This window comes from Fusarium vanettenii (assembly GCF_000151355.1).
Source record: "Fusarium vanettenii 77-13-4 chromosome 8 genomic scaffold NECHAsca_11_chr8_3_0, whole genome shotgun sequence".
In the NCBI taxonomy this organism is placed as follows: Eukaryota; Fungi; Ascomycota; class Sordariomycetes; order Hypocreales; family Nectriaceae; genus Fusarium; species Fusarium vanettenii.
In genome coordinates, this window is record NW_003315873.1 from 234,067 (window position 1) to 262,034 (window position 27,968).

A 27,968-nucleotide genomic window follows, 5' to 3' on the forward strand; every position below is an offset into this window, starting at 1 on the left:
TGGATGAGGCAAGGGACAATTCAATGTATTGACATTTGCAAACGTTTACTTGGTATTCTTCATCAAGATCAAACGATTTTGCTCACTGTTTCTGAAAAGGTTGTTGACATGTATCAACCGAATTCATTCTCTTTCAACCGTTTGCAGTTCCCCCTTGACTTGGCTCCGGCTCATCATTGCCCTGCTGTGTCTGCCCATCATTCTGATCTTGCGGTGGTTGGCCATCTCCTGGGGCTGCATCATCTGTGGGTGCGCCATTTGTAGGTGCGGCATCTGTGGGTTCATCATCCGATGGAGCACCTTGGTCAATTTGCTGGATTGTCGTTCGAGGATTCTGTTGCTGCGCGATGTTGTTCTGGCTTGTAGCCCCGTGAAACTGATCAAAGGCTCCTACATCCACAACAATAAATGCCCCAAGGTTCCTTGTCCCTATCTCGGACATCATGGTCTCAAATTGCCAGACCGAATGTTGTTCTGCAAGCGAAACTGTCTTTACAGTATTCGAAGGTCTCACAACTCCAGTCTCGGGCAGGATCGATAGAGTGGACAGCAAACTACTTGTTAGATAAATAGTTGCTTGTCCTGAGTATACTCTATCTCCTAGGCCATGATTCTTGGACCACCAGGCAAGGTTTCCTAGCAGTGTCTCTCGAGATGGGGGAGTATGGTAAACAGCGTCGTTCGATCCAAGGACTATTCCGGCTCTGTGGAAGATTACCTTGATCCTGATGCAAGGAACAATGGTGGTACGGGGTAGAGGCAAGAGGACAGGCGCGAGTTGGTAGTAGAGGGGGGTGGCCGGGTAGAAGTATGCAGGGAGGCCAACGAGGGGAGGCTGGAAATAATACGACATGGTTTTGCGAGGTCTTGATGTTTGGAAATTAAGGAGTAAGGTCTAAGTAGAGACAAGCATACAGGTTTATATCTTCAGTCAGGTTCAAGTAACACAGAGTCTAGTCATAGAATAACTAAAGTAGAGTAGGTTCTGATGCAGTTCATTTGGTATGGGTGAATAGAATACGTTCTATAGTATCTATGGGATGAGTAATAGGATATTTCTAGAGTTAGATGCTTATCAAGTGTCAACATGGCAAAGTAGAAACGTTCTGAATAAATGTTGTCAGTGTTGAACGTTGGTGTTGAGATGAGTGTAGTATCAAAATCGGGGTTTCTGAAGCCTGGGTTCGTGAACCTCGTCTAACAAGGTCGAAGCATTGCAACTCAGTGACTTCAAAAAAAGTAACAAGGTAACTCGACTGGAGTCAATCACTTAGCCAACAATGAACGTGACACTTAAATTTTCGTGTTAAACATGGTACTTGCGATAACCTTGACGAGTTGTTTGCTGCTGTAGGTTAGTGTTCTGTTCACCTACCCTGAAAAAAATGGCGAGAGAGGGCGAAGATGAGAGATGAGGCAGGGTATCTCAAGATGAAGAGAGATGAGAGAGCACTACATCTTCTGAGGCACCTAGATGCCCAGAGGAAGGCCGACAAGCGAGTTCGACACCGATGCGACGATTGCAACCATGACTTTCCCACAGCGGCCGCCCTCAAGAAGCATGAGGCAACCTTTATCGCCAACTTGGACGATCACAGGCCTCCTACCCAACAACAGCTGCAGCCGCGATCTCGTCTTCTCGGGTTATTCCAAGTTCTTCACCGAGGAGGAGCAGAAGTGCAGGCGTGCATAGCTGACATGGCGCCATGACGCTAATGGGGAGAGTGCTGGCGATTTCATGGTAGCGAGGGCCTTTTCAGGGCCCTCAAGACATCAAGAGGGTATCAATGGTCCGTCTTAAAACTGTTGATGGTATGAAACCTTATCAATTTGATTTTGATCACCGAGTGAAGCCTTTGGGCCCTCTGAAAGGCATCGTGTTCATCGTCCGCAAGTCAAGGTCGATCCTTCCGTTTTTATTCACATCCACTTGAGCATCAACCGTTAAACACCAAGTCACGTTTCTCTCTTTCACGTGTTATCTTGTTCCACAATTGTACTGAGCTTCAATCTAATCTTTGATCTATTTCTCCAATTCACCATCCGTCGCCCGGATATCCAGAATCCTTCCCGCGATCTATCAAAGTCAAATCTAGACGTCATCTACACATCGCCCTGAACAAGCGCTCACTCTACGGAACTTATCTGACGTATCGTTTCCCGCTAAACCTCCCTTGCTCACCCTCCAAGTGCCGGACCCAGCGGCTGGCCGCCTTATGTATCCATCATTGGTCTTGCAGGATCCCCCACGATCGCCGACTAGGGCTGTTGCTGCGAGTTGGCTATGACCCGTTGCTGCGGGATCAAGCCGGGGTTTGACCCAGCTGATAGACCACACGAGCTCATTGGTGCTTCTTGTCCTCGTTGACGAGCACAATGACGGTGTGGTGGGAAACGACGCTGCAGCGGAATAAGGGAAAAGACCCTCTCGGATATCGACGTGCATCAAAGCGCATCTCGATATGGCGTTACCTGCTGCTGATGGTTACGACCTCTGCGAGTGAGACACTTGACGATAGGCTCAGTCGACCAGGGTTACTCAAGCCTGCCTGCGTGCCACCAACAAGTCTGCAGCAATTCTTTCTGCTGGCAAGGCAATTGATCTGATGACCTAGGGTTTGATCCATCTCGTTCGAGCCGAGCCACACGTTGCCGCCGGGCGAGTTGTCAACGATTGAGCGGTGACGGGAAGACGCCAACCCGAAGCCTTCTTCAAGCCCTCACCATCCACACCACACACACAAGCTATGATCGCACAGATTACTGAGCTTTGTTTTGCTGCTCACCCTCCACGACCGGCTCATCGGGCAGTCCCAAGCAGACGCCACGCCCTCAACACAGAGTCGCCATTCAGCGCTAGTTTCACAACAAGCCTCGCTCGACGCCACTGCTGCACTCGCCTGCGCTGTTGAACCGCTTAACCCGCCTCCTCGACAAGGGTCGGGGCTCGGGAAATACCCCAAGGGCTGCTGCTGCTGCTTTAATTGAGATGAAAGGTCCCGTGCCTGTTGAGATCATATTTTTACCTCTTGCAATTTTGCCCATGTTGAAACCCGTCCTGTCTGGTCCAGTTTGCTCCTTCATATACTCGCCCTCCACTTCGATACTCTTGCTGCAACAGTACTTTCCGCCACCACGCTTTCTCTTACCAACTTCTTGCCTTCAACCTGAGTAACGATCATGATACAATGCCGGAAAAGGGCGCCCTAATCCCACCATGGTACCAATTCGATCAGCCAAGCTGTGAAGACTTGGCCATTGTCAGCATCGTATGGGGAATGGCTCTCACCCTGACTGCCTTTGGCCTTATTCGAGTCGTTACCCAAACATATCGCCAATGGAAACGTGCTCGAAGAGTTACTACGTACATGGTCCTCATCTGGCTGGAGCTAATTTCGAGCGCCATCATCGGAGGACTTGCCTGGGGTTATGTTCATGGGAATATTCCTCCTGGGTATGATGGACCTTGCCTTTTTTGCCTTTCACATGGCTAACATTCACTGAATAGTTTCGAAATCTACTTTGCAATTCGTATGACGAAGCTCCTCTTGTCGACTGCCTTGAGACCCCGGCTGACATTCATCCAGTCTTTCTCTGGGTCTTTCAGATTCACTGCATCATGCAAATCATCATCAACCGGATCGCTCTCCTTGCAGTCTCGCAGACTACTGTCCGTCGAATAAAATGGGGAACATTCGCTATACTTGTCGTCATCAACATTTCTGTCTTCTGTGTCTGGCTCCCCGCTCGCCTGCAGATCAACAAGACTTATATCTACATCAACGACATCTGGGACCGAGTCGAGAAGGGCATATTCGCGGCTATCGATCTGGCATTGAATCTTTACTTTGTCTATCTCGTGCGCTCCTCACTTATCTCTTACGGCCTCACCAAGTACGTGGTGCTGTATCGCTACAACCTGGTCATGGTTACCATTTCTATTTCGATGGATGTGGGTCATGTTCTTCGTTGGACTTGGTGATGCTTGACTAACAGCTGTAGATGCTAATCATTGCGAGCATGTCATTTGAGTATACCTTCCTGTGTGTCCCGAGTCCCGAAGGTCTTGGCATGTTCTCTCACTAATTGGTGTTTATAGATACGTCGAATTCCACCCTGTCGCATATCTAGTCAAACTTCATATCGAACTCTCCATGGCTGAACTCATCGCCAAGATTGTCAAGGCCTCGGGCCCTGACCTGTCCTGCCACTGCAACTGTCATAGCCATGCGAATCGCATCTTCCTCAACAATCTTCACCCCAGGCACACCTCTCTATCTCGTCCGGGTACGATTGCACCGACTACCGGAAGATTCCGCCGCTCCTGGCCGGTCTGGCCGAGAGATGGTCGAGTTCGCGCAGGCCGAGTACAGAATCCGTCAGAGCAAGAGGCACCTCCTCGCAAACGACCTAGAACAGCAGACAATGAGCCGAGAAATGTGACCTGGACTCCTGAAGCTCATAAAGCTTCAGATTGGGGTTTGTCCAGCTTGCAGAGTTCCATGGGGCAGTCGAGTAGAAGTACACACGACCACAACGACCACAACGACTGAGATGTCTGATTCATGGAAACTTTCACCTATCTCGACGGGAGAAGCCCGATATACCTACGTCATGAAGGACATGCATCCTAGCGACTCACATTTTGATTCCAAACGAATTGGTCGCCAATACTTCGGTACCCTTTGCCTCTGGACGCCCGTGTTTCAGAGAAGAACAAAGGTGTTCAACTGTTAGCCGAGATTCACCATTTGGAGGATGAGAGCCAAGACCAGGTCTTGGCCTCAACGAGGGTTCAGATTTCGCACTCAGCTCTCAGCTCGGCAGACCGGCGGCCCCACCGGCCAGGCCTCATCTACCGGCTCGGCTCACCCCGGCATTGTCTCCCCCGCAATCCCCACAGCCGGCGTGACCTTGAGAGGACTTGATGAGCACCCGTGGACAGTTGGTCCCGGCTGAAGACCAGCGCTGAGGGCGCTTAGGGATCCTAGGCCATGTTGTCTCACGGGAGCCCTGTTGATCCATGCTGTTGGTATGTGTCTTGTTGAGTGTGTCAAGGACTATTTGTTGATGAACGACATAGGCTATCATCGCAGCGTTGATGATAATGTTCAGATGACCAAATCGAGAGATACCAGGCCGTTTCGAGAGACTGCCATCCCACACGGAAACCATGCTCTCTCTGGAGGAAACTCGACGAGGATCGTGATATGAAGTCCATCATTGCAGCCTTTCTCAACGAGTCTAGACAACATCAACCATCCCCAAGATCACAAGGCTAAACATCTCGCTTTCACCAACGTGAGCTGGGATATTGTCAAATTGTTTGAATTTATTCATCAATTGATATCATTTTCAAGACCCAAGAGTCATTATCCAGCCTCGCCCCAAATTGACAAAATGGCAAAAACGCCTCCGTTCTTGTACAGTACAGGACCGTCCAGGTATCGTTTGGTGACGGCCAAATGGATCTATGCTTTGATGTCCTGAAGCCCAATGGCATAGTCCTAGAGGATAGCATTCACCTCTGAAGTTCCCTTCCCCTTCGCTGGTAGTCATAGAATGCTCTGCTCCTCCAATTTTTTATTGTCGTTTCTTCGTTCAGCTCAACCGATTCCACATGCTTGCTCATTTCAGTTCGTAAAAAAGGTGTCATCCACTGGCACCAGAGAGGATCATCTCGTTGTGATCATCTCCCTGGGCGCTATATGTACTGATGGCTCGAGTCGGGAGCCCTTATCCGGTTACCTCGGTTATGGCCATTTCTTGGCTTACAGGACCTCGGGGGCTGGGTTCTCGTGCTTGGCGGTGCTTCCCTTGCCTCTCCAGGTGCTGACAGCGGGGATGTTGGCCTCATAGCGAACCTCTTCGGTGCCATAGGCGCCGGGGGTCAGCTTGATGAGGGTGTGGAGAGGAACGTTCATCCAGGGGCTCTTAGACTGGTCCTTCTTCATGAAGTAGGCGTAGATGCAGCGCAGAACAGCTTGGTGAGTGACGATGAGAATGTCTTCACTTCGCTCCAGTTCCATAATAATAGGCTCAAGACGGATGACGACATCGCGGTATGACTCTCCGCCACGGTAGCGGTAGTTGTACTTGTCTTCATCACGAGCAGCGAAATCCTCGGGATATCGGTCCTTGATCTCTTGGTAAGTCAGACCGTCGCACACACCAGAGTCCAGCTCGTCAAGGGCCTTCCACTGGAGCTGGTTGTAGTGCTGGGGGAGGAAGCGAGACGTGGCGATGGTTCGTCGAAGAGTCGAGGTCCACACGGTAAGAGGACGATCATCCTGAAAGTCATGTTAGCTTTTATGCCTGTAAGGAGGTTGGGGTGGACGTACTCCGACCGACTTTCGGACGAGCTCAGGGAGTTTCCTTGCATATTGCTCGCCACGAGGAGAAAGGAGCGTGTCACCGCCGATTCTTCCATCAAGGTTGTACAGAGATTCACCGTGCTACAGGGGTCAGCATTCATCCCTGAGTAATGAGGCGAGAGATGTCTTACTCTTGATAGCCAGACAGAGCGGGGGCGGATGTGAAGGTTCATGAGGTAGTAGACAATTCGACTCTGGAGGTAGTCCCGGATACGGCTGATGATGACCTGCTTGCCAACGTTCATGATCTTGAGGTAGGTCAGGTGGGCCTCCTCGCCGTTGGCGTCAATTGTGCAGTAAACCTTTTCGTAGTTGCGGATGCGGTTGCGGAAGTCGAGGGCAGCAGTCTCGGGATCCTGGCCGCGATAATCGGGGCTACCAGTCTTGACGTCGCGGATATTGGCCATGATGAGCTCCTCGTCATCACACTTGCTCTCGACAAAGAGAACCTCGATGCCGTTAGCATTGCAGACCTCTAGCACCCACTTGCGGCGCTCCAGGGTCGAGTTGGTGGCGTCGAGAATGCCGACGGTGCCTCCAGTGCGGAACCAGGCGAGCATGTCGGCAACGGCAGCCTCGGCGGCGGCACGGCGCTTTCGCTCTCCCTCGGGATTGTTTGTGTCGAAGAAGTCGGCCTTGGGTTGAGGGGCGTCATTGCGGCGGTAGTTGCCAACGTTGAAGGTCTGAGCTGGGATGGAGAGCCATTGCAGATATCGCTGGGCTGCTGGTGGTTAGTCGAGGCTGGATGATGGGGGATATGGGAATACTGACCTCGTTGGGCGATGTAGCTCTTGCCTCGGGCAGGCAGGCCAACCATGACCACACAGATCTTGGTGTCCTCGACCTGGACTCCGACGCCGTTGGTTCGAGAAGGCATGGTGGGCGTTGGTTTGTGGGAGTGGTGATGTAAGTGGAATGGGTATTATCGGAGATGGGCGACGGTGAGGAATGCGACTGAGCGGGAGCGCTCAAGGACCGAGAGCAAGACGAGCCGGAGATTGATCGAGTGTACGAAAGCTCCAATACTGCAGAGACATAGAGCGAAAGGAGTAAAAGTCGAGAAGGGCGAGAACGAATACAATAGAATGTGGAGGTTGAATTCTATGGGCGACGAGATGGGATCGCGTGAGCCTCGGGTATGTAGATGTAGAGGAGGAAAGAGCAAGCTGGGCGAGGTGCAGCAAGCAACGATAGATAATTGGAAGGCGCGGGAGAAGCTCAGCTGAGATCAGATGAGGCGGAAGCGGGCAAAGATGGCTCTTTCCCAAATCGATGACAGGCCCAATGGATCCAACTACGTTTGGTAGTTGAACCTAGGGAAGGTACAGTACAGTACGGTCTGTTATCTGCAGGTGCGACTGCAGAGAATAAGAGCAGCAGCGCCTTTCTTCTCGATGTGGGGATGCAACGCCTCAGGACTGCAGCTATAAAACTGTAATACAGTAGCAGTCTGAGTCGAAGACGAGAACAATCAAACGATATGTGATCTGCAGCACACACACACGCGCGCACACACACACACTCAGAGACTCCGGGGGAAGGGAACCGGACTCGGAAAGAAGCTGTTTGGAGGGAGGGCGGAGGCGGAGGCGGGGGGGGGGGATGAGGGGTTGTTGTATGTGAGCGAGTGATGGGGAGCGCGTTGTACCGTATGTATAAGAAATTCGGGATGGATGGATGATACGATGATGGACAAGCTATGGTTACCCCCCTGTACAGTATGAATAGATATCAGGTCAATGCAAGAAAGGAAAAAGAAAAGGGACGGGGAAAAGAAAAAGGAGTCAGTGATTCCCGGGCTGAGGGAGAGGAGCTATTCTCGGTGTAAAGAAGCGGCGAGCAGCGAGGCCAGCTGAGCAAAAAAGGCAGCAGACCACTAAAGCTGTAAGCAGCAGTTAATTACGGTTCTTTCTTCTTCCTTTGAAAAGACACGAGCAGAGGAAAAAAAGAGGAAAAAATTGTTTAGCGGCGGCTTGCATCGTCTTTCTCGTGGTCGCGGCTCCATCATGAATCCAATGACGATGAAAATGGATGGATGACCCATCAGAGGGAACCAATCCTAGGACGTCCCTGCCCCGCCAACGCCCGCGTTTGCGATCCACCATCGCGGGCCAAACCCCCGCTCGGGAGACGTAGAAGGCAAGCGGATGCCCTGCAAGGTGTCCCCGTTACAGGGCTGGTTTTTTTTTTTCCTTTGGCAATTTGTCAATAAGGGCCCTCGTGCCTCATCAAGTCGTCGTCTTTTGGCTTTTTTATTCATTTCGTTTCCACTTGGTGAACCTCGTGGTTTATTGTCTACCCCCTGGAACCGAGTTACGGTTCATGATCCGGTCGGTGCTTCTCACGGGGATGCCCTCAAATGAAAAAGAACCCCCGGGTTGACCCCCAGAAACCTCCACTATTTTGTTTTATTTGTGTCTTTTGCCGAGGGTGGGGGAACATCAAGCAGCAGCAGTAACAGCAGCAAGCAAGCAAGACAGCAAGCCACAGGAGCTGCCAGAGTAAAAGCTCCCTTGACCTTAGCTCAGCCCGTGACGTGCCTCCGGATCCTCCCGGTCTGAGCCGGGGAAGGCGATGTTTGGTCAGGCATTCACACACACCTTGGGGGACCTTCGGACTTGTACCGCCGGTCACCGACTCCCGGCCGAAGGCTTGGGTTACTTTGTCACCCGTTGACAGATCCGAAATCTCGTCCCGGGACCAAAAAAGCAAAGCAAAACCAAAAGGTCAGAGAAGTCTGGGGTGAAAAGCTGCAGGAACCGCCACCCAAGTCCCAACATCATCCACGAGACCCCCCTTCCCCTCTCCCGGGTCTGTCCGAGTTGGCACCACTCGCGCCGCTGTCGTGTCATTGTCCTCGTTTTCCGCCTGTCCATCCGGTCCAGTCCAGTCAGCGCAGCGCCGTCCTTCAAGGTCAACCACGGCTCCCCGGACGCCGCCCTCGACCGATGCCTGCATCGCGACTGGGTCATCTATCTTCTGACCTGTCCAGATTTTCCCTAGGTCCAGGGGGGTTTTGCTTGACTTGTCCAGGGGAAACCTACCTCACCTGGACGGCAAATACCCATACCCATGGATCTATTGCTTGCATCGTGACTGTGGGGTTTTCCTCCCCTTCTCACACCGCCTTGCCCTGTCTCTTGACGATAACGACAACATGATGCATCCATGACAGGCCCAGGCCTTGTCAATAACCGGCTTCGCCCGCCCTGAGCGAGATGAAGCCGGATAAGAATCCCGCTTTTGAAGCTTTGAGAACCTGTTGCCCGCCGAATCCTTGCTTCTTTAGACCTCTCTCGTGATGCTCAATCCGTCGGTGAGCATCGCGAGACGGACCGTCTTGGCGCCCTCGGTGATGCTAGCTGCTTTCCTTTTTTGGATACGGTTGTTTCGGTGAGGATGGAGCTGTGGAGCCCCGTGACCGAGCCGACAAGGTCAGCGAAATGGGGAGTAATTAACTGACATCACGAGCTTTTCCTTGAGTCTATCGCGATCAGCATCCCACCATGACTCGTTCTCGATAAGGGGATTGAAGTTATGTCTTCTCTTGCGGTAAGAGGCACAGAAGTTGTAAGAGGCACAGAACAGGTTTGTATTAGAACATGACTTATTTGCTTAAATTTATGAAATTCTTAGTATGTAAGTTGTATTGTTGTTTAGCAAGCCATGCCAGCATGGTTGTTCTCAGATTCATGATCAAAATACCCAACTATTCGAGGATCCACCGGTACAAAAGGGCAAGAAGGGTTGCACTGATAGCCCCGACCACAATGTGACGGGCTACTCTGCTGCAGAACCTGAGCAAGAAACACACCAATTCAAACAGGCCGAAATACACAAGAAAGCTCATGACCAGATACGGAAACGGGAGGTGCTCTGCTTCCAGGTCACCAGAGATCAAGATAATGATGATCTTGGCGAGGATCGTGTATCCTAGGATAGCTCTCAAAAACATAACTGTGAGACAGACAAAAGTTAGCAAAAGAGTTACTCTCTGATAAGGGGAAAGGAGGGGGGGGGTTCTTACTTGTTAAAAAGGCCAGGATCGCCCTGACGGCTGTGTTGACTGACGGGGTCAAAATCTCTGCCACTTGCCCCAGTTTAGCCTGTTGGTGATTCATTTCGAAGGGTATATAGTAGGTAACTTTGGGGTGGTTTGTGGAGTTGTGATGAAATGTTTAACAAGATGCTTTCTTACCTGGTAACGAACGCTTCAGATGCTCTGGGAGAGAAGTCAATGTATTTAAACATAGTGATAAGAGGAGACTTGAACAGATTCAAGACATGTTCATGGCCCTCTCAACGTGTCCTAGGACAAAGACGCTGGCCATGACCGAGTGTTCTTCTATTTCGGTAGAACGAGTTGAAAGAAGCCTTCGCATCAAGAGTTTGGCTTAAAGAGGCCTCGACCATTGTCCCGCAAGTAGTCTGTGAGTCGCTATTTGCCGAGTGGTCTTTGTTGAACAAACGGTAGCTAAAAACTGCTGGTTGTTAGCGACTGGTGGGCGCCCACCTGTTCTTTATCTGAGTCCTTTTTTTGCTCAAACGTAGGAAATATGCCAATGCTCATTAACATGTTGCGAAGCAATATTGCTCTCCTTGTCCGGGTGTCAATATGTCTAGGTAGTCTATCTACCCGTCCCCGAAAGCTCAAGTTCAACCTAGAATGAATGGCGGGCAGACAAGAACACTTGGACTAATCATCTCCTAGTCTATGCAATTTCTGATAATACTAACGCCATACTAACATCTTTAAGATTGCATTGGATTACCCACTCTGTGTACCCGTCTAAGTTGATAGGAACGGGTGGAATAACTGATCGCTTCAAGCTTCCATTGATCGAATGGACCCATGGCTCTAGAAGGCGCTATAACGAGACCAATTGGCCACTCAGAGTGAAAGAATAACTAAAAAAACATATGTGTGACTGAAGCGAACCTTGTCTGTCCAAGTCCCTTGTTTACTTACGAATTGGCTCTTGTGGGGTGGCACAGCCAACTCAGCTATACTTCAACCCTCAAGAAGTCCACCTTTTATTGATCGTGGTAAAATAGCTTCATTTCTTATTCAATCTGGAACTCTAAAACCTTTTTTGCACCGGAAAAGCGCCTTGGTTAAAATCATTGTGAAAGATCCCGGTCACGGATGCATGTATTGATCTGCCGGCGACGATAGCTGAGATGATGAATTATCACACAACAAAGAACTCTTCAACTACCGAGATGACTCCTACTTGACCAATTACTCCATCGTCTCTCCATCATCATAACATTGCCCATCAACTTCAGTTCCCCATCAACCCATAAACCGACCACATGCCTTGATTTACCGAGCCATCATCACGCCACGCAACTGCAGGATCGCCCGCAGTTTACGCCCGCTCACCTCCTCGCATAGAAGCGCATCTCGGCGTTTCCTACGTCAAAAACGGCCAGGACATTCTGGAGAAAGACGTCACCTAGGATGTACGGCCCCGATCCGCCGGTGGTGATGGCCGTGGCGCAGTACCCCGTCCCAGGATCCACGAGGTCCTTGAATATCATATCAGCCGGGTTAACCCAAAGATTGAGCCCCGAGATGGTGATGGCAAAGCTTGGCGCGATTGAGTCGCATGGGACAAAGTATGACCCCCACTGATACAGGTACACAGCCTGCGGCTCAAACGCCGCCGCGATGGCTTCGGCAAGGGCTATGGGGGGTTAGCGGACATGATAGCTCAGAAAGGACTTTAACCTACGCGGAGGCACGTGAATCATGGTTGTGGCCGTGTCGACAATGTACGGGTACTTTCCCGTGTCGGTTCTTGATCCCCATCTTAGCCCGTCCGGGATGATAGTATAGAACGACGGCTTCCAGGCTGTCTTTTCCCTGTCGTCGAGTTTTGCCTAAGAGGATATATAATTAGTGACCTGATTCGGTAGAATCGTCGGCGATACTTCAAACTTACAATGATGAGACCGGTGGTTGTAAGCTGCCCAAGCTTGCTGGCAGCGGGCCGCGGAAGTCCGCCCCAAGTGAGCATCCCATCGCTCGAGTTTCGGTCAAGCCAGACGCTAAACATGGGGCTCGTTTCGCCTTGAGCGATGGCTTTGGTCAGCCAGGGCGTGTAGGGGTAATTGTTCCACTCCGTCTCGTCCTTGGGGCCGCCCAAGTAGCCACTGGTGAGAGATGGATACGCCAAACCCAGAACACCAACCGTCACGTTGTCACCGTGCCAGTATGTCCTGTTAACTAGTCCGACCTGCTGATTGTGGACAGCGACATCGCCACAAGTGATATCGGAAACACCCATTGGGCCCGACACGTTCTCCCCAGATGCGTAGCTCCGATGAAGGTGTATCTCTGTCAGGCTTCCTAATCCAAAGTCTTTGATGTGCGGTTGGCCAAATCCGCACCAGTCCTGGTCTTGCTTATCTCCCAGGTTATTCTCACACCGGAAACCAGATTTGACAGCCCATGTGTCAGAGCTCGCAGTGTCGAAGGTGAGCCAGACGGGGGTTGAATCCCATACGCATTCGATCGCATACGAGGTTGAGAAGTCGCCCACAGCTGAGATGTTCTGGATGCCCTTCTTGAGAGAAAAGGGTCCCTCGTTACGTTTTGCGAGTAGGGAGGCGGCAGATCTTGGATGGAGTTGATGTTTTCTGTTGAGCTTCTTGAGTTTCGACACGCGAGTGCTGAGAACATCAGGGGATCGAGCAACGATTGGCACGGCTCGCTTCAGGTGAAATCCATTCCATGGTGTCGTGAGGTCCAAGTCCGCTTTATCTGGCTCGGTCTCTACGGCAGCTGCCAGTACATGGAAAGCGAGAGTCGAGATGAAGAGAAGGAAGCGGTAAATCCAGGCCATCTTGAACAACAACGAGCGATAAAAGAGGTTGAGTTGGTAGAAGGAAAACGTGCAGCGACTGTCAGAACAAGCCCGAGATAACATCGAAAATCGAGGAAGGCACGATCTCCTTTTGACACTTCGATGGTGTTCCTGCCGTCATGGAGCACCCCAAATGGCAAGTGTCACAGCATGGATATGCCGAGGAGGAAGGCACGGCATCTTGTCCAAACATGTACGAAGCCGAGCCAATCGTTACTTGATCGTGTGCCTTTGATGGATTTGTGAGAGGTAGAAACGTTGAACTCGTGGCTTTTAGTCCGAGTGCGATGGAATCTATCTTCATCTCGTACAAGAATGACGTGTTGACATGGAAACGGTACGTGGATATATCAATACTTGGATGGTAGATATGAACTAACAGTTAACAGAGTCTGTTAAGTGAAGATCATCAACTACTCTCAAAATGCAGATCAAGACCTGTCTCTCGATACAACACCCCGTTGCACCAACCTTCCCGTCCCCAAGACTTTTCGGCAACGCTTCCGAAAACTGTCACCGAACTGATAGATGCCACCAAGAAGCAAACCCCGGATCGTGTGCCACCCTTCGATAAGCGCTTGACATCTGACAATAGGCGAGAGAGATGGGATGGAATGTCACTGGTAAGCCCTTGTTCTATTTGTTTTTGGCAGGTTGTTCACCTCAGCCTCAAAGTGTCAGCAAAGATTAGACTATTAACATTGGGTGTGCGTTGTTTTGGCTCGCGTAAGCCAAGACTAGTTTTTCGCATTTCTTTGCTGACGACTAACTTGGCAACCTCAGCGAACTAAGCTGCTCTTCCACCCACGCGTTTCATCTACAGGCAGGTAGATAACCGCAAGAATGTCTGACTGGATGAGACTATAGGCAGGCTCACTTGGCAGTTGGAGAGGGTGGGACCGCGGCATCGAACCCGTCTGCTTGCTTGGTTGATCATGCCTATGGTATCACTATCAACTAATACACAAGAGAGCAAATGCCCGAGATGAAACAGAAACGTTTACCAACGGGCCTGCCGCTAAACAAAAAGACAAACACGGAATGCCAACGCATCGCCAAGTTGCACAAATCCCCCCCCCCTTAGCTAGTGCTTCACCAAAGTCAGCAAAGGAAACACAGCCACGCGGCGAAGGAACATTCAAAACATCATTCGGCATCTAGAACCAAGTCGTCATAAGCACGGAGCCAAACACCGCCGAGCCTAGCGGCAAGGCGGTTGGTTATCCTCGTCCGTCGTCCTTTGATAGGGCTGATGGTACGGGCGGAGATCACGATGCCCGGACCATGATAGCGCCGCGCTGTGGGTAAGAATCCTCGTTTTATTGGGTATGCTTGTGAAATGGATGCTACATTGCTGGCCCATGCCAAAATCTCATGTCAGATTTTTGATTCATGTGGACTTTTTTGGTAAAGTCAGCCTTGGAGGTTGATAGTGGCTCTGGAGGGTTTTCGTATACGGGGCTGGAGATTGAGATGGACATGATATATAGTGGGCATCTTTAATCTGTCGTTTTGTCTAGACTGCAGATCTCTTCTCTCCAGCTTCTTCCATCTCTTCCTCTGATTCGGAGCGAGTTACAGCGAGTTGTTTCTACATTCACCTTTACTTCCCCGTTTCACAGAACCATGCCCTCCAACACCTCTACCGTGGCCGAACTGGCCTCCGGTATCGAAAAGACGGTCATTTCTACCTCTAGAAAGCCTCACCTCGTCTTCGCCGCCGCTCCTGCCGATGGCCACACAAACCCCCTTGCCAGAATCGCAGCAGAGCTCGTCCGTCGTGGTTTCGAGGTAACCTTTATCGGCGGTGCCCAATTCGAGGGCCTCATCAAGGGCACTGGGTCAGAGTTTGTGCCTCTTGCTCCCATGTTCAACCCCAAGATGGAGGCGGAGCGTAACGCTATCCCTGCAGGTATCCCGAGGTTGCTCTATGATGTGAAGTACATCTTTATCGGTCAGACTCCTGAGCGTTGGAGGATCCTCAAGGAGGTTCTTGAGGGGTTGAGGGCCAAGGATCCTGAGAGAGAGGTCGTTATTGTGCCTGAGACCTTTTACATGGGTGTCAACCCCCTCTCTCTTGGTGCTCCTCTCCCCAAGGGCTACACCACCAGACCCAAGGTGGTGAACCTCCATGTCGTGCCTTACGTGGCCACTAGCATTGACACAGGCCCTGGTGGTCCTGGTCTTCCTCCTGACTCATCCGAGTCTGGCCGAGCACGAAACCAGTTGCTCAACCAGATGATGGTTGCAGGTCCCTTTGCCGAGTCCATCGCCTACCAGGACGAGATCCTCAAGCAACTTGGCACTACAGAGCTCCTCGAGCCCCAGGTGCCCTTCCACCACTGGATGCTCATCCACGACGTGACCCTCCAAATGTGCCCCCCGAGCCTTGAGTACCCCCGTTCCGACATGCCCTCGAATGTCAAGTTCGCCGGTTGTCTAACCCCCAAGCCCATCCCCGCCAACTTTGTTTATCCCACTTGGTGGGACGACGTCAAGCGAGGAGACCGCCGCATCGTCGCCGTGACGCAGGGCACCATCGCCAGAGACTACACCGACCTTCTCATCCCCGCGATCCAAGCCCTCGCTGACCGTGACGATCTCCTCGTGGTGGCCATCCTCGGCATGAAGGAGGCCAGTCTCCCTGCCGATGTGGTGGTTCCCGCCAACACAAGAGTCATCGACTATCTCCCCTACGACGTGCTCCTCCCTCACGCGTCTGTCTTTGTCATGAACGCAGGCTACGGAGGCTTCCTCCACGGCGTAACAAACGGCGTACCTCTGGTTCTCGCGGGCGAGACAGAAGACAAACCCGAGATCGCCATGCGCGGCCAGTGGAGCGGTGTGGCCGTCAACCTGCGCACCGGACGGCCAAGCCCTGAGCAAGTGAGGGCCGGCGTAGAGATAATTCTCGGAGACGATAGCTTCAAGAAGAGAGTCGAGGAGATCAAGATTGAGAATGAGGCTATGAAGGTGTTTGACGTTGTAGAGAGGCAGATCTTGACGGTTAGAGAGATGGATGCTTAATGGGGAAGTTTACGAGGCGTCTTTTTCTTGATTAGATACCGAGCATTATCCTAGCAATTCATTTTTAGATTTATACACTATTGTTACATCGATTATTGTGCATATGCATGCATTAAAATCTCTCCGCCTCTCCGTCTCCAACCAACACTTCCTCCGCGCCGGCTCCGGTCCCAGCGGAGCACGGCCCCTCTTGGACGCCGACGGCAACGGAACGCCTCCGGAAGGGGCCCGTCTTGGCACTCGAGGCTCTATTTCTTCTACCAAATTCCCCTTTTCTAGTAAAAAGATGAGAAACGTAGCAGTATCTGTCAAGAAAAACCGACATCATGACGATACCTTCCATGGATGTTCTCAGCTCGGCCGTGGCCTACTCGTCATCCCCCTTGTCGACCCCTAACGAGAATGATCCACGACTCATTATCCTCCTGGCGTGGATGGATGCCCGAGAGTCGCATATCGAAAAGTACATTGTCCAGCATCGAGTCCTCTACCCAAGCTCCGCGATCCTCGTCTTCCGCTCCAACCTCAAGATGTACATGCAGCCCTCCCTCCGCCGTCGTCTCTTTTCCCCCGCAGTCCCCATCCTCCAAGACCTCGCCAAGACTTCGGGAGACGAGCCAAGCTTCTTGCTACACATCTTTTCAAACGGTGGCGTCAGCTCTGCCGTGACGCTCTGGGATCTCTGGGAAGAAGCCCTCGACGGAAAAGATGTTCCTCGACACGTCGTGGTGATGGACTCTTGCCCAGGAGTCTTTCACTGGAAGACCAATCACCACGTCCTCTCGCTGGGTCTCCCCTTCTGGGCGTCTCCTCTTGTCTGGGCATTCCTAGGTGCTGCGTGGGCGTGTTATATACCGTGGGGACGAGTGGAACCGCAAGAAGCCAACGCCTTGGCTCTCAACACGGCGGGGAGGATCGCCCGCGAGGTGAAGAGGGTGTATATATATGGAGATGGGGATAAGTCAGTGATGTGGCAGGATGTCGAAAAACATGGAAAGCAGGCTGAGAAGATGGGAGCGAGTGTCAAGATGGAGATGTTTCCAGGGGGAACGCATGTTACCCACGCAAGGGTCGACGGAGAACGATACTGGCGAGTAGTCAAGGAGACGTGGGAAGGGAAGACAAGGTGATGAGCCTTACGTATTAAGTTTCTTTCTCCATCTTCTTGTGGAGTTGTATCTGCTGATATATTTGGGTATCTTTGCCTCAAAGGGCCCATTCTCCTTTCTTTCTTCTTTCCCTTCCATACTCATTTCGAGTCTTTCCTTGTGCCCATAGTCGTGACAAGGTTTAATGTTACATTCCAGAAACACTGGAGTAAAAAAAAAGCCAACCATTCTGCGCTAGAACGCATTCCCAGACCAATAATCAACGCCATTAGAAGACTTGCCCAGCAAGTAAACAACAAGATCCAATCCCAAAGAGATTAAAAAACCGCCAGTTTCGTGATCGTACATCATCAGTTGATTAGGTGCGCTGCTTCTTGCTCGCCTCGCCGGCTTCCTCGGCAGCGCCCCTCTTGCTGGGGTTGCTTTTGCCGGGGTTGCTCTGGTGAGAGCTCATCGAGTGCTGAAAAGAGTTGTTGCCCGCTGGAGCCAGCGCCTCGTCGAGGTCGCCGATGCCCTCGTCCTCGTCGGCGCACGTGTTGCATTCCTGGTCAAAGTCGTGCTCCTCGACGTGGATGCCGCGCGAGCACTGGCCAAAGCAGCCCTTATTCTTGGCCTCGAGGCAGGATAGCTCTTGGGTCAAGTCTGTCCAGGTCTGGGGCGTGCCGCAGCGCGTGCAGAGGCCTTCAAAGACGACCATGCGACACATGGTTTTTCTTGGTGGCCAGAAGGATGGCCTACCTTGGTCTAGCCTAAGTTTCGAGGGTCAGTGGGCAGGGAAAATGGTTGAATTAGACCCAAGGCAGCTAACCTGATGATCAGACGTTTTAGCCTCTGGTTGAGGCAATCAGCTTTTTTTTTTTTTTTGATTGCGCAGGAGAGAAAAAAAGGCCTGAGAGAGGGATTTGTCTCAGAGGGTGATGATGTTGTTGAGAAAAAAAGATGCCACGAGTTGTCCGGACGGGACGGCGAAACAAGACGAGACGGACGGGACAGACAAGGCAGGCAGTGGCAGCTCAAGGATCAACGGTGATCAAGGCCAGACGCGAAAAGGCACTTGTCATATTTTTTGGGGCCAAGAACGCGCGCGGTATCGATTCGTGGGTCGGGGGGGTTCTAGGTCTGGCTGGTGGTGATGGTGGCCCACAGGGAGACAAACAGTGGAGAGAGCCCGGTAGTGACAGTTTATTCGATTGAAGATGGAGATGAAAGAATTAAAAGAGAGACAAAAGAAGAAATCGAAATTAAAAAGCATATGGATGCATCGTGCTCATCACTTGTAGGGATGCCTCGTCGACGTTAGTTTCCCCAATGAATGTGTAAGAAGGAGGAATTGATCTAGCGCCTCTTCTCAGGCGGCATTAGAGAGCTAAGCTACTGTACGTACCACAGCCAGTCGCATCACGTCAACACCACTTTGCACACGCTTCGTCCTCTCGCCTCTTTCATCTCGTCTCGTCTCGTCGGCTTCTGGCGACAAGCTTTCCCGCCAAGTCATGTCAAGCTTTTTGTCCTTTTGACCAAGAACTGACGGCCGTTCGTTCCCCTCTCTCTCCCCTCCCCCTCAGTCTTACTCGAACCGAACGCCTTCGTCTCGCGTTCTAGACCGGACCACTAGCCTCTTGAGGAGTCTCCTGGTCGAGAAGCCTCTGGCCGAACCGGTGTTTCCGGAACATGCCGTCTCTCTATTTAGCTTCATCATGATGGCCCTGAAATGATTACTTATCACCGTTACAGGACTGTATGTATGTGCTCGTCTAACAACTCCAATGCTGTATCGAACTGTTCCAACATGACATCTCGTCTACTATATCCATGCTCAAAATACCCGCCCTCGTGTAACCAACACTCAACCACCCCCTGCTACCCCAAGAGACTACCCGGCCGAGGCATCGGCATCTCAACGATCAGCGCCAACCGTCCCTCCCAAGCACCAAGCCAGCAAGGCAACGCCCGCCTCCCTCCCTCCCTAGAGCGGGATCCCGTTTTGCCCGCCCATCCACCTTTTACTGATCCCCGGATCCCCCTAGCCTCCTCCCCCGGCAAGCCAGCTTCCGCCGGGCGGTGCGTTGCGGTTGCGTGCCTGGAGTTCGGTTACACCAGACCAGCTCCAATACGGATGTCCCAGGCGCCGCTAGCTCGAGGACCATTTCGTCACGTCAGTGCCATCTTTGGCGATCGTATTTGCAGTAGATGAGGTGCACGGTACTCAGTGGTACTGTGCAGGTCGTGTCGTGGTTCAACATCAGGCGAGACGCCACTGCAGACTCCAAAACATCAGTGCTGATTACTGTGCTGGCCGTGCACCAGACACGCCTCGATGAGACGAAACTAGATGAGATGAAGATTAGAAGCTATGACTCTGTCTCCAGTAACATCGTCCCTATCATATCCGCCAATATAAGTATATGGGTTAAGCTTCTCCCAAGCAAGGCTAGATGTCAGGGCTACTCAACTTAGTGCTGAGGGTTAAGGGGATGCCTCAGCTCCTACACTTCCCATCTCAAGTTTCGTTGAACCGCATATTATCAAAATGATATCACATTACGCTGTTCTATTCCATTCTACTCAAGCCATCCTATAACATTCCCAAACCACACGCTTCCACATGGATACCTAGACTGCCATACGCATCGCTCTCCAACACTTTCTCATCTCCAAACCTATCACTCAACACCTTCCGAAAAGAACAAGAGCATTTCTTGTTCAAGCCGACCGTAGTGTTCAGCCCGCCTGTAGTGTCTAAGCTCCCTCACACGACTCTCAGTGTTGTTTTCGTTTGCCACCCTTCTGTGTCGCAAGATTTCCGCTCTCTCCTCGGCTTCGTCCCGTTCTCTTCCACACTCCGCTCGCCCCGATCGCACATGATCTTCAGCGTTGGCGAGGGTCTGCCTCAAATCGGGTGTTTCGTCTGTGGCAAGTGACAGCGATACCGTCTAGGTACAGTAGTAGCAAGATGCGTCGGATACCCATATGATACATTCAGTTGGGGTGGCCCTCGTTCTGCCCGTCCAGCAACCGCAGGTCTGGCACCGGTATCTACTGATCGCTCTGAGCCGAGCTCTAGGAGCGTTGGGGTGGACGCTGGCAACGATTTCGATGAGCTCGGCGTTTAATCTGGCCCTGTCGTCCCTGGCCGCAACATCTCGAGTCCGGCGCATGTGTGGCCCTGCTTGCCGGTGAAGGTGATCCCTGTACTCAGCAGCCATATATCGTCGTGCTTGAGCTATCCGCATTTCTTCCACAGTAGCCCAGTGATTTGCAATATGTTCATTGTTCAAGTCAGTGTTATCCACCGTCGGGGGCAAAGGGTGTTGCTGGATAGGTCGATCAGGCGTCGTAGGTGCAGGCGGGACAACCTCGTCGGGTGCGACAACATCTTCAGGGACATCTTCGTAAGATGTGTGCTCATCAACTGTGACATCGTCGTCGGGCCTGTGAGCGTTCTCCAAGTCATCTACTTCAGGCGTATCCTCAATCTCTAAAGCATCCTCGTCCAGGTCGTGCGTGAGATCTTGCATGTATTCCTCCATTGGTGCTTCATCGGTGGGTTCCTAATCCATTTGGGACCAGTCATGGGCGTCCTCGCTGTTTAGTTCGTTCTCGGGGTTGTGCTCAGACATGGCGGATAGAGGATAACGAGTGCGAGTAAAAAGAATGCCGTGGTATAAGAATAGGCGTAACGAGCGGTGGTAAGTGCTGTGATAACAAAGATGTTCACGTCGACAGCGTGAATAAAGACTAGAGGTTTGCTTGTCTGAGGTTGCTCATGCGGGTCAATGCCTCGCAGGTGGAAAGGAAGAGCAATCATTAACAGTTCATCCCAAAGTGCCTGCCTACTTGACCAGAGAGGCAGGCAAGTAAACATGGCCCAGCTGGGAAGGCACTTCTCCAAGTACTTACTCCGAGTGGCAGACACAAGTCGATAGATGGTTTATCCAAGATCCATCTTAATGAACTTGTTTAGACGAACACCACCCGAAACACAAACTTCACGGCAACGACAATGCTTACTGGATAAACCGGTTGTATATAAAGCCTATGCTAAGCAAGCAAGTCAACTGATGTACAAGGCAATCAAATCCCCAACTCCGTTCCCCCACCGCCACCAAAAGTACATGTATACATTCCCTTCCTCATGGCATGCATGCAATGTCAGATACGGGTCGTGGAACTAGAATCAAAACCCGGAGAAAAACGCAGACGATAGCGAGAGGGCAGATGCAGATGCAGATGACGACGACGAGGCAAGACGCATAGGTACATAGGTATAGAAACGATGAATCCACTTGCAAGAGAAGACACGTTTGTATCATCCAAGACGCACGAGATGAGTCGAGTCGCTTCGAAAAGGGGGCCAGCAGATAGACACAGCTGAACTAAACCGTTCCAGGTTCCGAGCTTTGCTGCCATGGCTTGCAAGCTCAGCTCACCAGGCACAAGCTCAAACGTCATGTCATGAAATGAATCCAATCAAAAACTTGGCTCACTGCCTCAAGGCAAGAAACACCACGACTGGAGTCGCAGCTTTCAGGATGTACGTCATGCTCATGTCCGAGGTGCATCAAAGGTCGCGAGTCATCACCAACGCGTTAGTCGTGAGTAGCCAGGTCGGCATTCCCGCGTCCATCATGTTTGTTTGTCTGTGGTTTGGAAGTAGAGCCGTCAACTGTAGAGAGGCCGAGGTCCTCATCCGTGGAGGCATTCAGCATCTGCTTGAGTTTTCGGCAATGTAAGAACGAGCGAGGCCAAAGCAGGACAACCATGGACGTCGTCCCCGCTCATGAACCTCAGTATTAATGTCGTCAATGGTCGGGTCAAATGGTATACGTCATCAAAGAGTCTGGACCTTGAGTCGAAGGGATCCTCAAGAAACGAATAGGGGTGCTGTACAGTCGTGGGTCTCGTCAAAAGACTCTGAGGAGCAGTCCAGAAAAAAGTCAAAGGGCGTCAGAAGGATGCATCGACGTCAATCAAACCAGGCATCTCAGATGGTGCACTCGATCCGCGGCATTGCGGACGAGAGCTCGATCATGGTCACCCAAGCATGAGAGCGTGCAGTTGCCAACAGGACATCACTATGCCCCAGGTGCAGGAGCCGGGGGTGTGCCTTGTCCGCCCTGTTGCTGCTGGTACATCAGGGACTGATACCAGAGCGCCACGTAGTTCTGGTAGCCACCATCTATCGTCTTGTTAGTTGTTGATCCTACACGTAAATGACGCGGAGCAACTTACATTGGGCGTAAGGATCTTGCTCGTCACCTGAAGCTGCTGGAGCTGGCTGGTTAGTAGGAGCACCGGATCCCTGTTGAGAGTAGTTCGGCCGGTCGAGGTCCTGGTGTCCACGGCCGCCGCCGCCGCTACGGCCTCCACTTCCCTTCTGGCGCTGTCAAGTTGTCAGTTACGTTATAAACATCAGGCATGTGTCCATCACTTACCACAGCGTCAACTTTTTCGTCAATGGCTTGCTTGGCTCGAGCAATGCTATCGCGCGTGCCAATCAGGGCAATCTCCCTCTGGGTTTCGCCAGGATTTGTCGACTGTGCAACGTTGATCTTGCACCCGGTGCTGTTTTGCATCTCACGGATAGTTTCACCACCCTTGCCTATAATCATACCTACTGCATCAGAAGGCACGTAGATCGAGTCGTTGATCTTGTCAGGGCCACCGGCACCGCCCATATCTCGCGGAGGGCCATCATGTCGGGCACCACCACCACCGCCGCCACCTCCTCCTCCCATCCTCTTAGCAGCGGGCGCGTCCCCCCGGCTGTCGCTGTCGACAATCTCCATGATAAAGTCCTTCGCTCGGGCAGCCGCCTCTCGGGTGCCGATGAGGTTGACAGGTCGTAGTCCGTTCACGCTCTTGGACTCGCCTACAATGTTGATGTGGCAGCCTGATCGTTCCTGGAGGTCCCGAATGGTTTCGCCGCCACGTCCGATAATCAATCCAACGGTACGATCAGGGACCATGATCTGCATATGATCTTCTCCCTCTCGAAGAGCCGCCGCGCCGCCCTTGTTGGGATCACGAGGCTTGTCAGGGCGGTTCAGGGCGCCCATTCCACTATCGTCGATAATCCGGTTGATAGCTTCCTTCACCTCAGCCCGACGGTGTCGCGGACCAGAAATCTTGCATTGCCGGAAGGGACCTCCATCGGTAGAGGTCAAGAATTGCACTCGGCAGTTCGACTCGGCTTCGATACGTCGGAGGTTTTCTCCCTGTCGACCGATGATAAGACCGACAAGGCTGGATTCGATTTGAATAGTTTCAGAATTGTCATCGCCCCCTCGAAGAGGAGACCTCTCCCGTCCGTTTCCTCCTCGAGGAGAGAAATTTCGACCACGGGGACCGGGGGAATAAGAGCGATCCCGATCGTAGTTCCGACCATGACCCCCACGGTCGCCACGTCGTTCATCGCGATATGGGTTCACGCCATCGCGAAACTCATCCCGAGCGGGAGATCGCGATCTCGACCGTTTATAGCCTCGATCGGAGCCTCGGGAGTCAGAGGCGTAAACGAGCGGGCGATCGTAGGACGCCACACCCTTCTCGGCCGCGAACGCTTTGGCTTGGGCAATAGCATCGGCAATGCTCATGGTGCCAGAGTTGACCGGTCGGATCGAGCTCAGGTCAACGTTTCCGCTCGACGCTGGGGCGGGTAGGCCACTGTATCCAGGAGCGCCATAGTTGTTGGCGCCAGGAGGGGGCGGTTGGTATGCGGACGCGGGTTGAGTGGACGCGGGTGGGGGGTAGGCCTGGCTGGGTGCGCCAGGAGGTGTCTGAGTAGGGGTCGTTGCTGGTGGGCGCTGCGACGCTGTGAACAAGTCAGTCAGAAAACTTCATACAGGCGAGTCTGATGAACATACCAAGCGCGGCCAGAATACTCTGGATATCAGGGCGTGGTTCCGCCATTTGTGCGATCGGTAAAGCAGAAGAGTGAAGCTGAGAGTGTTGTGTGGCTGATGGAGCACGCGAGTAAACGGGAGGCAACTCGGCGAGGTGAGAAGAATTAATAGCAAAGCCTCAAGCTGGAAGAGCAGACAAAGGCGACAGCGAAACAAAGACGCTCAGTGTAGGTGATCGCAAACAGTGGACGGATCTGCCGGGGTCACAATTTTCGTAGATGACAATGAGGTCAAAGACTTTGCGCGGACCGAGAAGAAGGCGTGCACAGAAGGCAACGTGTCGCGGACAAGATGGCACGGTCGCCTATTGAGGGTTCACACTGCCGCGATGCTAAAGGAGTGTGCGGTTTGCGCTCGCGGTTGATGTCTTGGGGAGGTTGAGCGCGGGCAGGTGACGAAGGAAGGAAATCTGAGTGGGAAGGAATAGTCGAGACGACCCAGCCAGCGCTCGAGGTAGGTACCTTGCAGTGCAGCCTTCCATTTTGCTGAGGCGGCGTGACTGCGCACTAAACTATAATTGGAAATAGCGCCTGGTGATAGCCCTGGTCGCCCTGCTCCCTTTGGAGGGCCTCACCGGTTGATATTGTCAACTGCTCCGACCTCCTTTGAGCTTTGACCTGGGCACTTGATCACTTGACTCATGATTACGTCAAAGAGACTGCATGGTTACTCTCACTATTGATTTTCGCATAGTACCTTTGTATCTTGAATGTCTGGCTTCTCTACGATTCTCACTTGCACATTTTGGCAAATCACCTGACCCAGCCCGCAGGAATTGGTTTTGGTTTCTGCGTCCCTTCAGACGCAGCGCTAGCACTGAATAGGCAAGCGCAAAGCAACATTTGCCGCTGGCCCACTGCGGGGAGGGTCACTCAGCAGAAGGGGAATTGTTGTAACCTTATTCGCTCCTTCCGCCTTAATGGGAGAGGAACGGAAAAACTTGTATGCGTTATCCATGACTTTTTTTTGCGATAAGAAAATATTTCCAACAGAGCCGTGAGAGGAGAGTTGCTGCAAATCACCACCGCACGCGCAACCAAGATGGATTTCACTGGAAGCAAGAAGCGCAAGTTCAAGGACGCCAATGGCGTCAAGGCGGCCAAATTAAAGAGGTCTGCCCCCAGTGTTTCTCAAAAATCGAAGAAAGTCAAGCGCGCCGAACCTGAGCCCCGCGAAGAACCCGAGATCGAGTCTTCCAGCAACGAGGAAGATGAGGACGAGGTAGAGGACAACGAAGAGAGTGACGAGGCCGACGAGGAAGAGGATGGCGCCAAGTCGGGAGATGAGGATGAGGAAGAGGAGGATGATGCCGAGGAGGGCAACACAGATCTCCCCGACGGTGGACAGCTCACATTACCTCCCGTCGCCGGTGCCGAAGCTCAATCGTTCGAGGAGCTGAAACTTTCCGACAAGACAATGAAGGCGATCAAGGAGATGGGCTTCACCAAGATGACGGAGATTCAGAGGAGAGGTATTCCTCCTTCGTTGGCTGGTCGCGACGTCCTCGGAGCCGCCAAGACTGGTTCTGGAAAGACTCTGGCTTTCTTGATCCCTGTCGTTGAGATGCTGAGCGCTCTCCGATTCAAGCCCCGCAACGGAACCGGTGTCATTGTCGTCTCTCCCACCCGTGAGCTGGCGCTTCAGATCTTTGGCGTTGCCCGCGAGCTCATGGCTCACCACTCGCAAACATACGGCATCGTTATTGGAGGCGCAAACCGTCGCGCCGAAGCTGAGAAGCTTTCCAAGGGTGTCAACCTGATTATCGCTACTCCTGGACGACTGCTCGATCACTTGCAAAATACCCCGTTTGTCTTCAAGAACCTCAAGTCTCTTGTCATTGACGAGGCTGATCGAATTCTCGAGATCGGTTTCGAGGATGAAATGCGACAGATCATCAAGATCCTTCCCAAGGAGGACCGACAGACTATGCTCTTCTCTGCCACTCAGACTACCAAGGTCGAGGATTTGGCGCGCATCTCGCTGCGCCCCGGCCCTCTGTACATCAACGTGGACGAGGAGAAGCAGTTCAGCACAGTCGAGGGTCTCGAGCAGGGCTACGTTATCTGCGAAGCCGATAGACGGTTCCTTCTTCTGTTTTCGTTCTTAAAGCGCAACATTAAGAAGAAGGTCATTGTCTTCTTCAGCAGTTGCGCATGTGTCAAGTACCACGCCGAGTTGCTCAACTACATCGATCTTCCCGTCCTCGACCTCCACGGCAAGCAGAAGCAGCAGAAGCGAACCAACACCTTCTTCGAGTTCTGCAACGCGAAGCAGGGCACTTTGATCTGCACTGATGTCGCCGCCCGTGGACTTGATGTAAGTATTGCTGGATAAATATTCTCGACAGTTTACTAACCAGCGACAGATTCCTGCCGTTGACTGGATCGTCCAGTTCGACCCTCCGGATGACCCTCGCGACTACATCCACCGTGTCGGTCGTACCGCTCGAGGCAGCAACTCCAAGGGCCGATCCCTCATGTTCCTCCAGCCCAGCGAAGTCGGCTTCCTCTCCCACCTCAAGGCGGCCCGCGTCCCCGTCGTCGAGTTTGACTTCCCCAAGAAGATCCAGAACGTGCAGTCTCAGCTCGAGAAGCTCATCAGCCAGAACTACTACCTGAACAAGAGCGCCAAGGACGGTTATCGCAGCTACCTGCACGCATACGCCTCGCACTCGCTGCGCAGCGTCTTTGACATCAACAAGCTGGACTTGACCAAGGTGGCCAAGAGCTTTGGCTTCTCGGTGCCTCCCCGAGTGGAGATCACACTCGGCGCCAGCATGAGCAGGGACAAGAAGAACCAGGGTCGCAGGGCGTACGGCAGCCAGCCTCGACAAGGAGGCCGAGGCGGCAAGTTTACCAGGTAGAATGCGGGTACAGCTATAAAAGTCGGAAGATGTTAGAGTAGGCCGATTGGAAGACTCTTAGCACGGCGTTAGGGTATGCAAAATATAATGATTATACCTAGATGTGGTCGCATCAAAGCCACGATGTTTCGCTGCTCTTTAGTGTCTTGTGCCTATCTACCTATGCTGTGCTATGTTGACTTTCAGACCCCAGGCCTTGTCCGCATTTGTTCAGGGATGATTGGGGCGTGCTTTGGGCAATTGACTACAGCAACTAGTTGCATGATTGGTGGGACATGTTCACATCCAAATGCATCCAATGCCTCGAGGATTGAGATACAAGAGAGGGTAGAGCCATGATTGTGTAGGCAGCTTCTGTAGATCATCATAGGGTGAGCAAGTAGACCACGTCTAAGACTCGCATTCTTCAAAGCAGTCATTTTCTAGTTACATAGAAGCTTTGTTCCAATTTCATTCTTTTCCTTGAAGCCAGCCCAACTGAAACAAGGCAGCCAGACCGGAGACAAACCATCTGAGAAGGTTGGCAAGGCGGCGCTTTGTTCAAATAGCCACGCGAAATGATGCTCGTATTCCATTTGTCCTGTTCTTTCATCAGATTGACAAGCACTTTGTTTTATCCTGATTCAATATCATACATGTTCTCAGAACATTAACCCACTTCAGACCTCGTGCCTCTCTACTGAAAGAATTATAAATTGTTCCCTTCGTCCAAAGCTTCCTCCACTCTCTAATCACGCCGAAACTGATAATATCACAATGTGCTTCCGACTCGTTGATATCTGCGCCTGTGGCCATACCAAGGTCAAGCGTGTCTTTCG

The 27,968-nt window shown here is 52.1% G+C and overlaps 11 protein-coding genes across 11 annotated transcripts; 4 read left to right on the forward strand and 7 right to left on the reverse strand.

Moving 5' to 3' along the window:
* Window positions 1–133: 133 nt before the first annotated feature.
* Window positions 134–853, reverse strand: NECHADRAFT_83989 (uncharacterized protein; the record flags this gene model as incomplete). The annotated part of the gene is made up of 1 exon (XM_003048450.1): window positions 134–853. One exon carries the CDS (start codon window positions 851–853, stop codon window positions 134–136), a length of 720 nt encoding a protein of 239 aa, XP_003048496.1.
* A 2,335-nt stretch (window positions 854–3,188) lies between these two features.
* NECHADRAFT_47370 (uncharacterized protein) lies at window positions 3,189–4,553 on the forward strand (the record flags this gene model as incomplete). Its single annotated transcript, XM_003048250.1, has 5 exons — window positions 3,189–3,454; window positions 3,509–3,531; window positions 3,588–3,952; window positions 4,003–4,043; window positions 4,100–4,553. The coding sequence occupies 5 exons, from the start codon at window positions 3,189–3,191 to the stop codon at window positions 4,551–4,553; spliced, it is 1,149 nt and encodes a 382-aa protein (XP_003048296.1).
* Window positions 4,554–5,318: 765 nt separating this feature from the next.
* NECHADRAFT_71309 (uncharacterized protein) lies at window positions 5,319–7,784 on the reverse strand. Its single transcript, XM_003048451.1, has 4 exons — window positions 7,146–7,784; window positions 6,506–7,095; window positions 6,342–6,455; window positions 5,319–6,290 (listed from the first exon to the last, which is right to left on the reverse strand). Exons 1-4 carry the CDS (start codon window positions 7,249–7,251, stop codon window positions 5,772–5,774), a joined length of 1,329 nt encoding a protein of 442 aa, XP_003048497.1. The 5' UTR covers window positions 7,252–7,784; the 3' UTR covers window positions 5,319–5,771.
* Window positions 7,785–9,809: 2,025 nt separating this feature from the next.
* Window positions 9,810–10,495, reverse strand: NECHADRAFT_83992 (uncharacterized protein; the record flags this gene model as incomplete). The annotated part of the gene is made up of 3 exons (XM_003048452.1): window positions 9,810–9,980; window positions 10,189–10,331; window positions 10,402–10,495. 3 exons carry the CDS (start codon window positions 10,493–10,495, stop codon window positions 9,810–9,812), a joined length of 408 nt encoding a protein of 135 aa, XP_003048498.1.
* A 1,261-nt stretch (window positions 10,496–11,756) lies between these two features.
* On the reverse strand, window positions 11,757–13,225 carry NECHADRAFT_83993 (uncharacterized protein; the record flags this gene model as incomplete). Its single annotated transcript, XM_003048453.1, has 3 exons — window positions 11,757–12,064; window positions 12,113–12,260; window positions 12,323–13,225. The coding sequence occupies 3 exons, from the start codon at window positions 13,223–13,225 to the stop codon at window positions 11,757–11,759; spliced, it is 1,359 nt and encodes a 452-aa protein (XP_003048499.1).
* A 1,647-nt stretch (window positions 13,226–14,872) lies between these two features.
* NECHADRAFT_47739 (uncharacterized protein) lies at window positions 14,873–16,273 on the forward strand (the record flags this gene model as incomplete). Its single annotated transcript, XM_003048251.1, has 1 exon — window positions 14,873–16,273. The coding sequence occupies one exon, from the start codon at window positions 14,873–14,875 to the stop codon at window positions 16,271–16,273; it is 1,401 nt and encodes a 466-aa protein (XP_003048297.1).
* A 341-nt stretch (window positions 16,274–16,614) lies between these two features.
* On the forward strand, window positions 16,615–17,403 carry NECHADRAFT_47567 (uncharacterized protein; the record flags this gene model as incomplete). The annotated part of the gene is made up of 1 exon (XM_003048252.1): window positions 16,615–17,403. One exon carries the CDS (start codon window positions 16,615–16,617, stop codon window positions 17,401–17,403), a length of 789 nt encoding a protein of 262 aa, XP_003048298.1.
* A 94-nt stretch (window positions 17,404–17,497) lies between these two features.
* On the reverse strand, window positions 17,498–18,323 carry NECHADRAFT_101384 (uncharacterized protein). Its single transcript, XM_003048454.1, has 2 exons — window positions 18,191–18,323; window positions 17,498–18,131 (listed from the first exon to the last, which is right to left on the reverse strand). The coding sequence occupies exon 2, from the start codon at window positions 18,086–18,088 to the stop codon at window positions 17,741–17,743; it is 348 nt and encodes a 115-aa protein (XP_003048500.1). The 5' UTR covers window positions 18,089–18,131; window positions 18,191–18,323; the 3' UTR covers window positions 17,498–17,740.
* Window positions 18,324–20,045: 1,722 nt separating this feature from the next.
* On the reverse strand, window positions 20,046–20,912 carry NECHADRAFT_83997 (uncharacterized protein; the record flags this gene model as incomplete). The annotated part of the gene is made up of 2 exons (XM_003048455.1): window positions 20,046–20,315; window positions 20,349–20,912. The coding sequence occupies 2 exons, from the start codon at window positions 20,910–20,912 to the stop codon at window positions 20,046–20,048; spliced, it is 834 nt and encodes a 277-aa protein (XP_003048501.1).
* A 1,566-nt stretch (window positions 20,913–22,478) lies between these two features.
* On the reverse strand, window positions 22,479–24,215 carry NECHADRAFT_2566 (uncharacterized protein; the record flags this gene model as incomplete). Its single annotated transcript, XM_003048456.1, has 3 exons — window positions 22,479–22,561; window positions 22,615–22,765; window positions 22,818–24,215. Coding segments are annotated over 3 exons (1,632 nt in total), but the record flags the coding sequence as incomplete, so codon positions are not given.
* Window positions 24,216–25,328: 1,113 nt separating this feature from the next.
* On the forward strand, window positions 25,329–27,249 carry NECHADRAFT_63046 (uncharacterized protein; the record flags this gene model as incomplete). The annotated part of the gene is made up of 2 exons (XM_003048253.1): window positions 25,329–26,603; window positions 26,653–27,249. The coding sequence occupies 2 exons, from the start codon at window positions 25,329–25,331 to the stop codon at window positions 27,148–27,150; spliced, it is 1,773 nt and encodes a 590-aa protein (XP_003048299.1). The 3' UTR covers window positions 27,151–27,249.
* Window positions 27,250–27,968: the final 719 nt, after the last annotated feature.

Excerpts from the sequence above, each read along its gene's own strand:
- NECHADRAFT_71309 (XM_003048451.1), bottom strand. The coding sequence starts at position 7,251 with ATGCCTTCTCGAACCAACGGCGTCGGAGTCCAGGTCGAGGACACCAAG. Across the intron at positions 6,456-6,505 it reads GCTCTGTCTGGCTATCAAGA|CACGGTGAATCTCTGTACAA; the intron begins GTAAGACATCTC and ends TGACCCCTGTAG. Across the intron at positions 6,291-6,341 it reads TCGTCCGAAAGTCGGTCGGA|GATGATCGTCCTCTTACCGT; the intron begins GTACGTCCACCC and ends CATGACTTTCAG.
- NECHADRAFT_101384 (XM_003048454.1), bottom strand. The coding sequence starts at position 18,088 with ATGTGTCGCATGGTCGTCTTTGAAGGCCTCTGCACGCGCTGCGGCACG.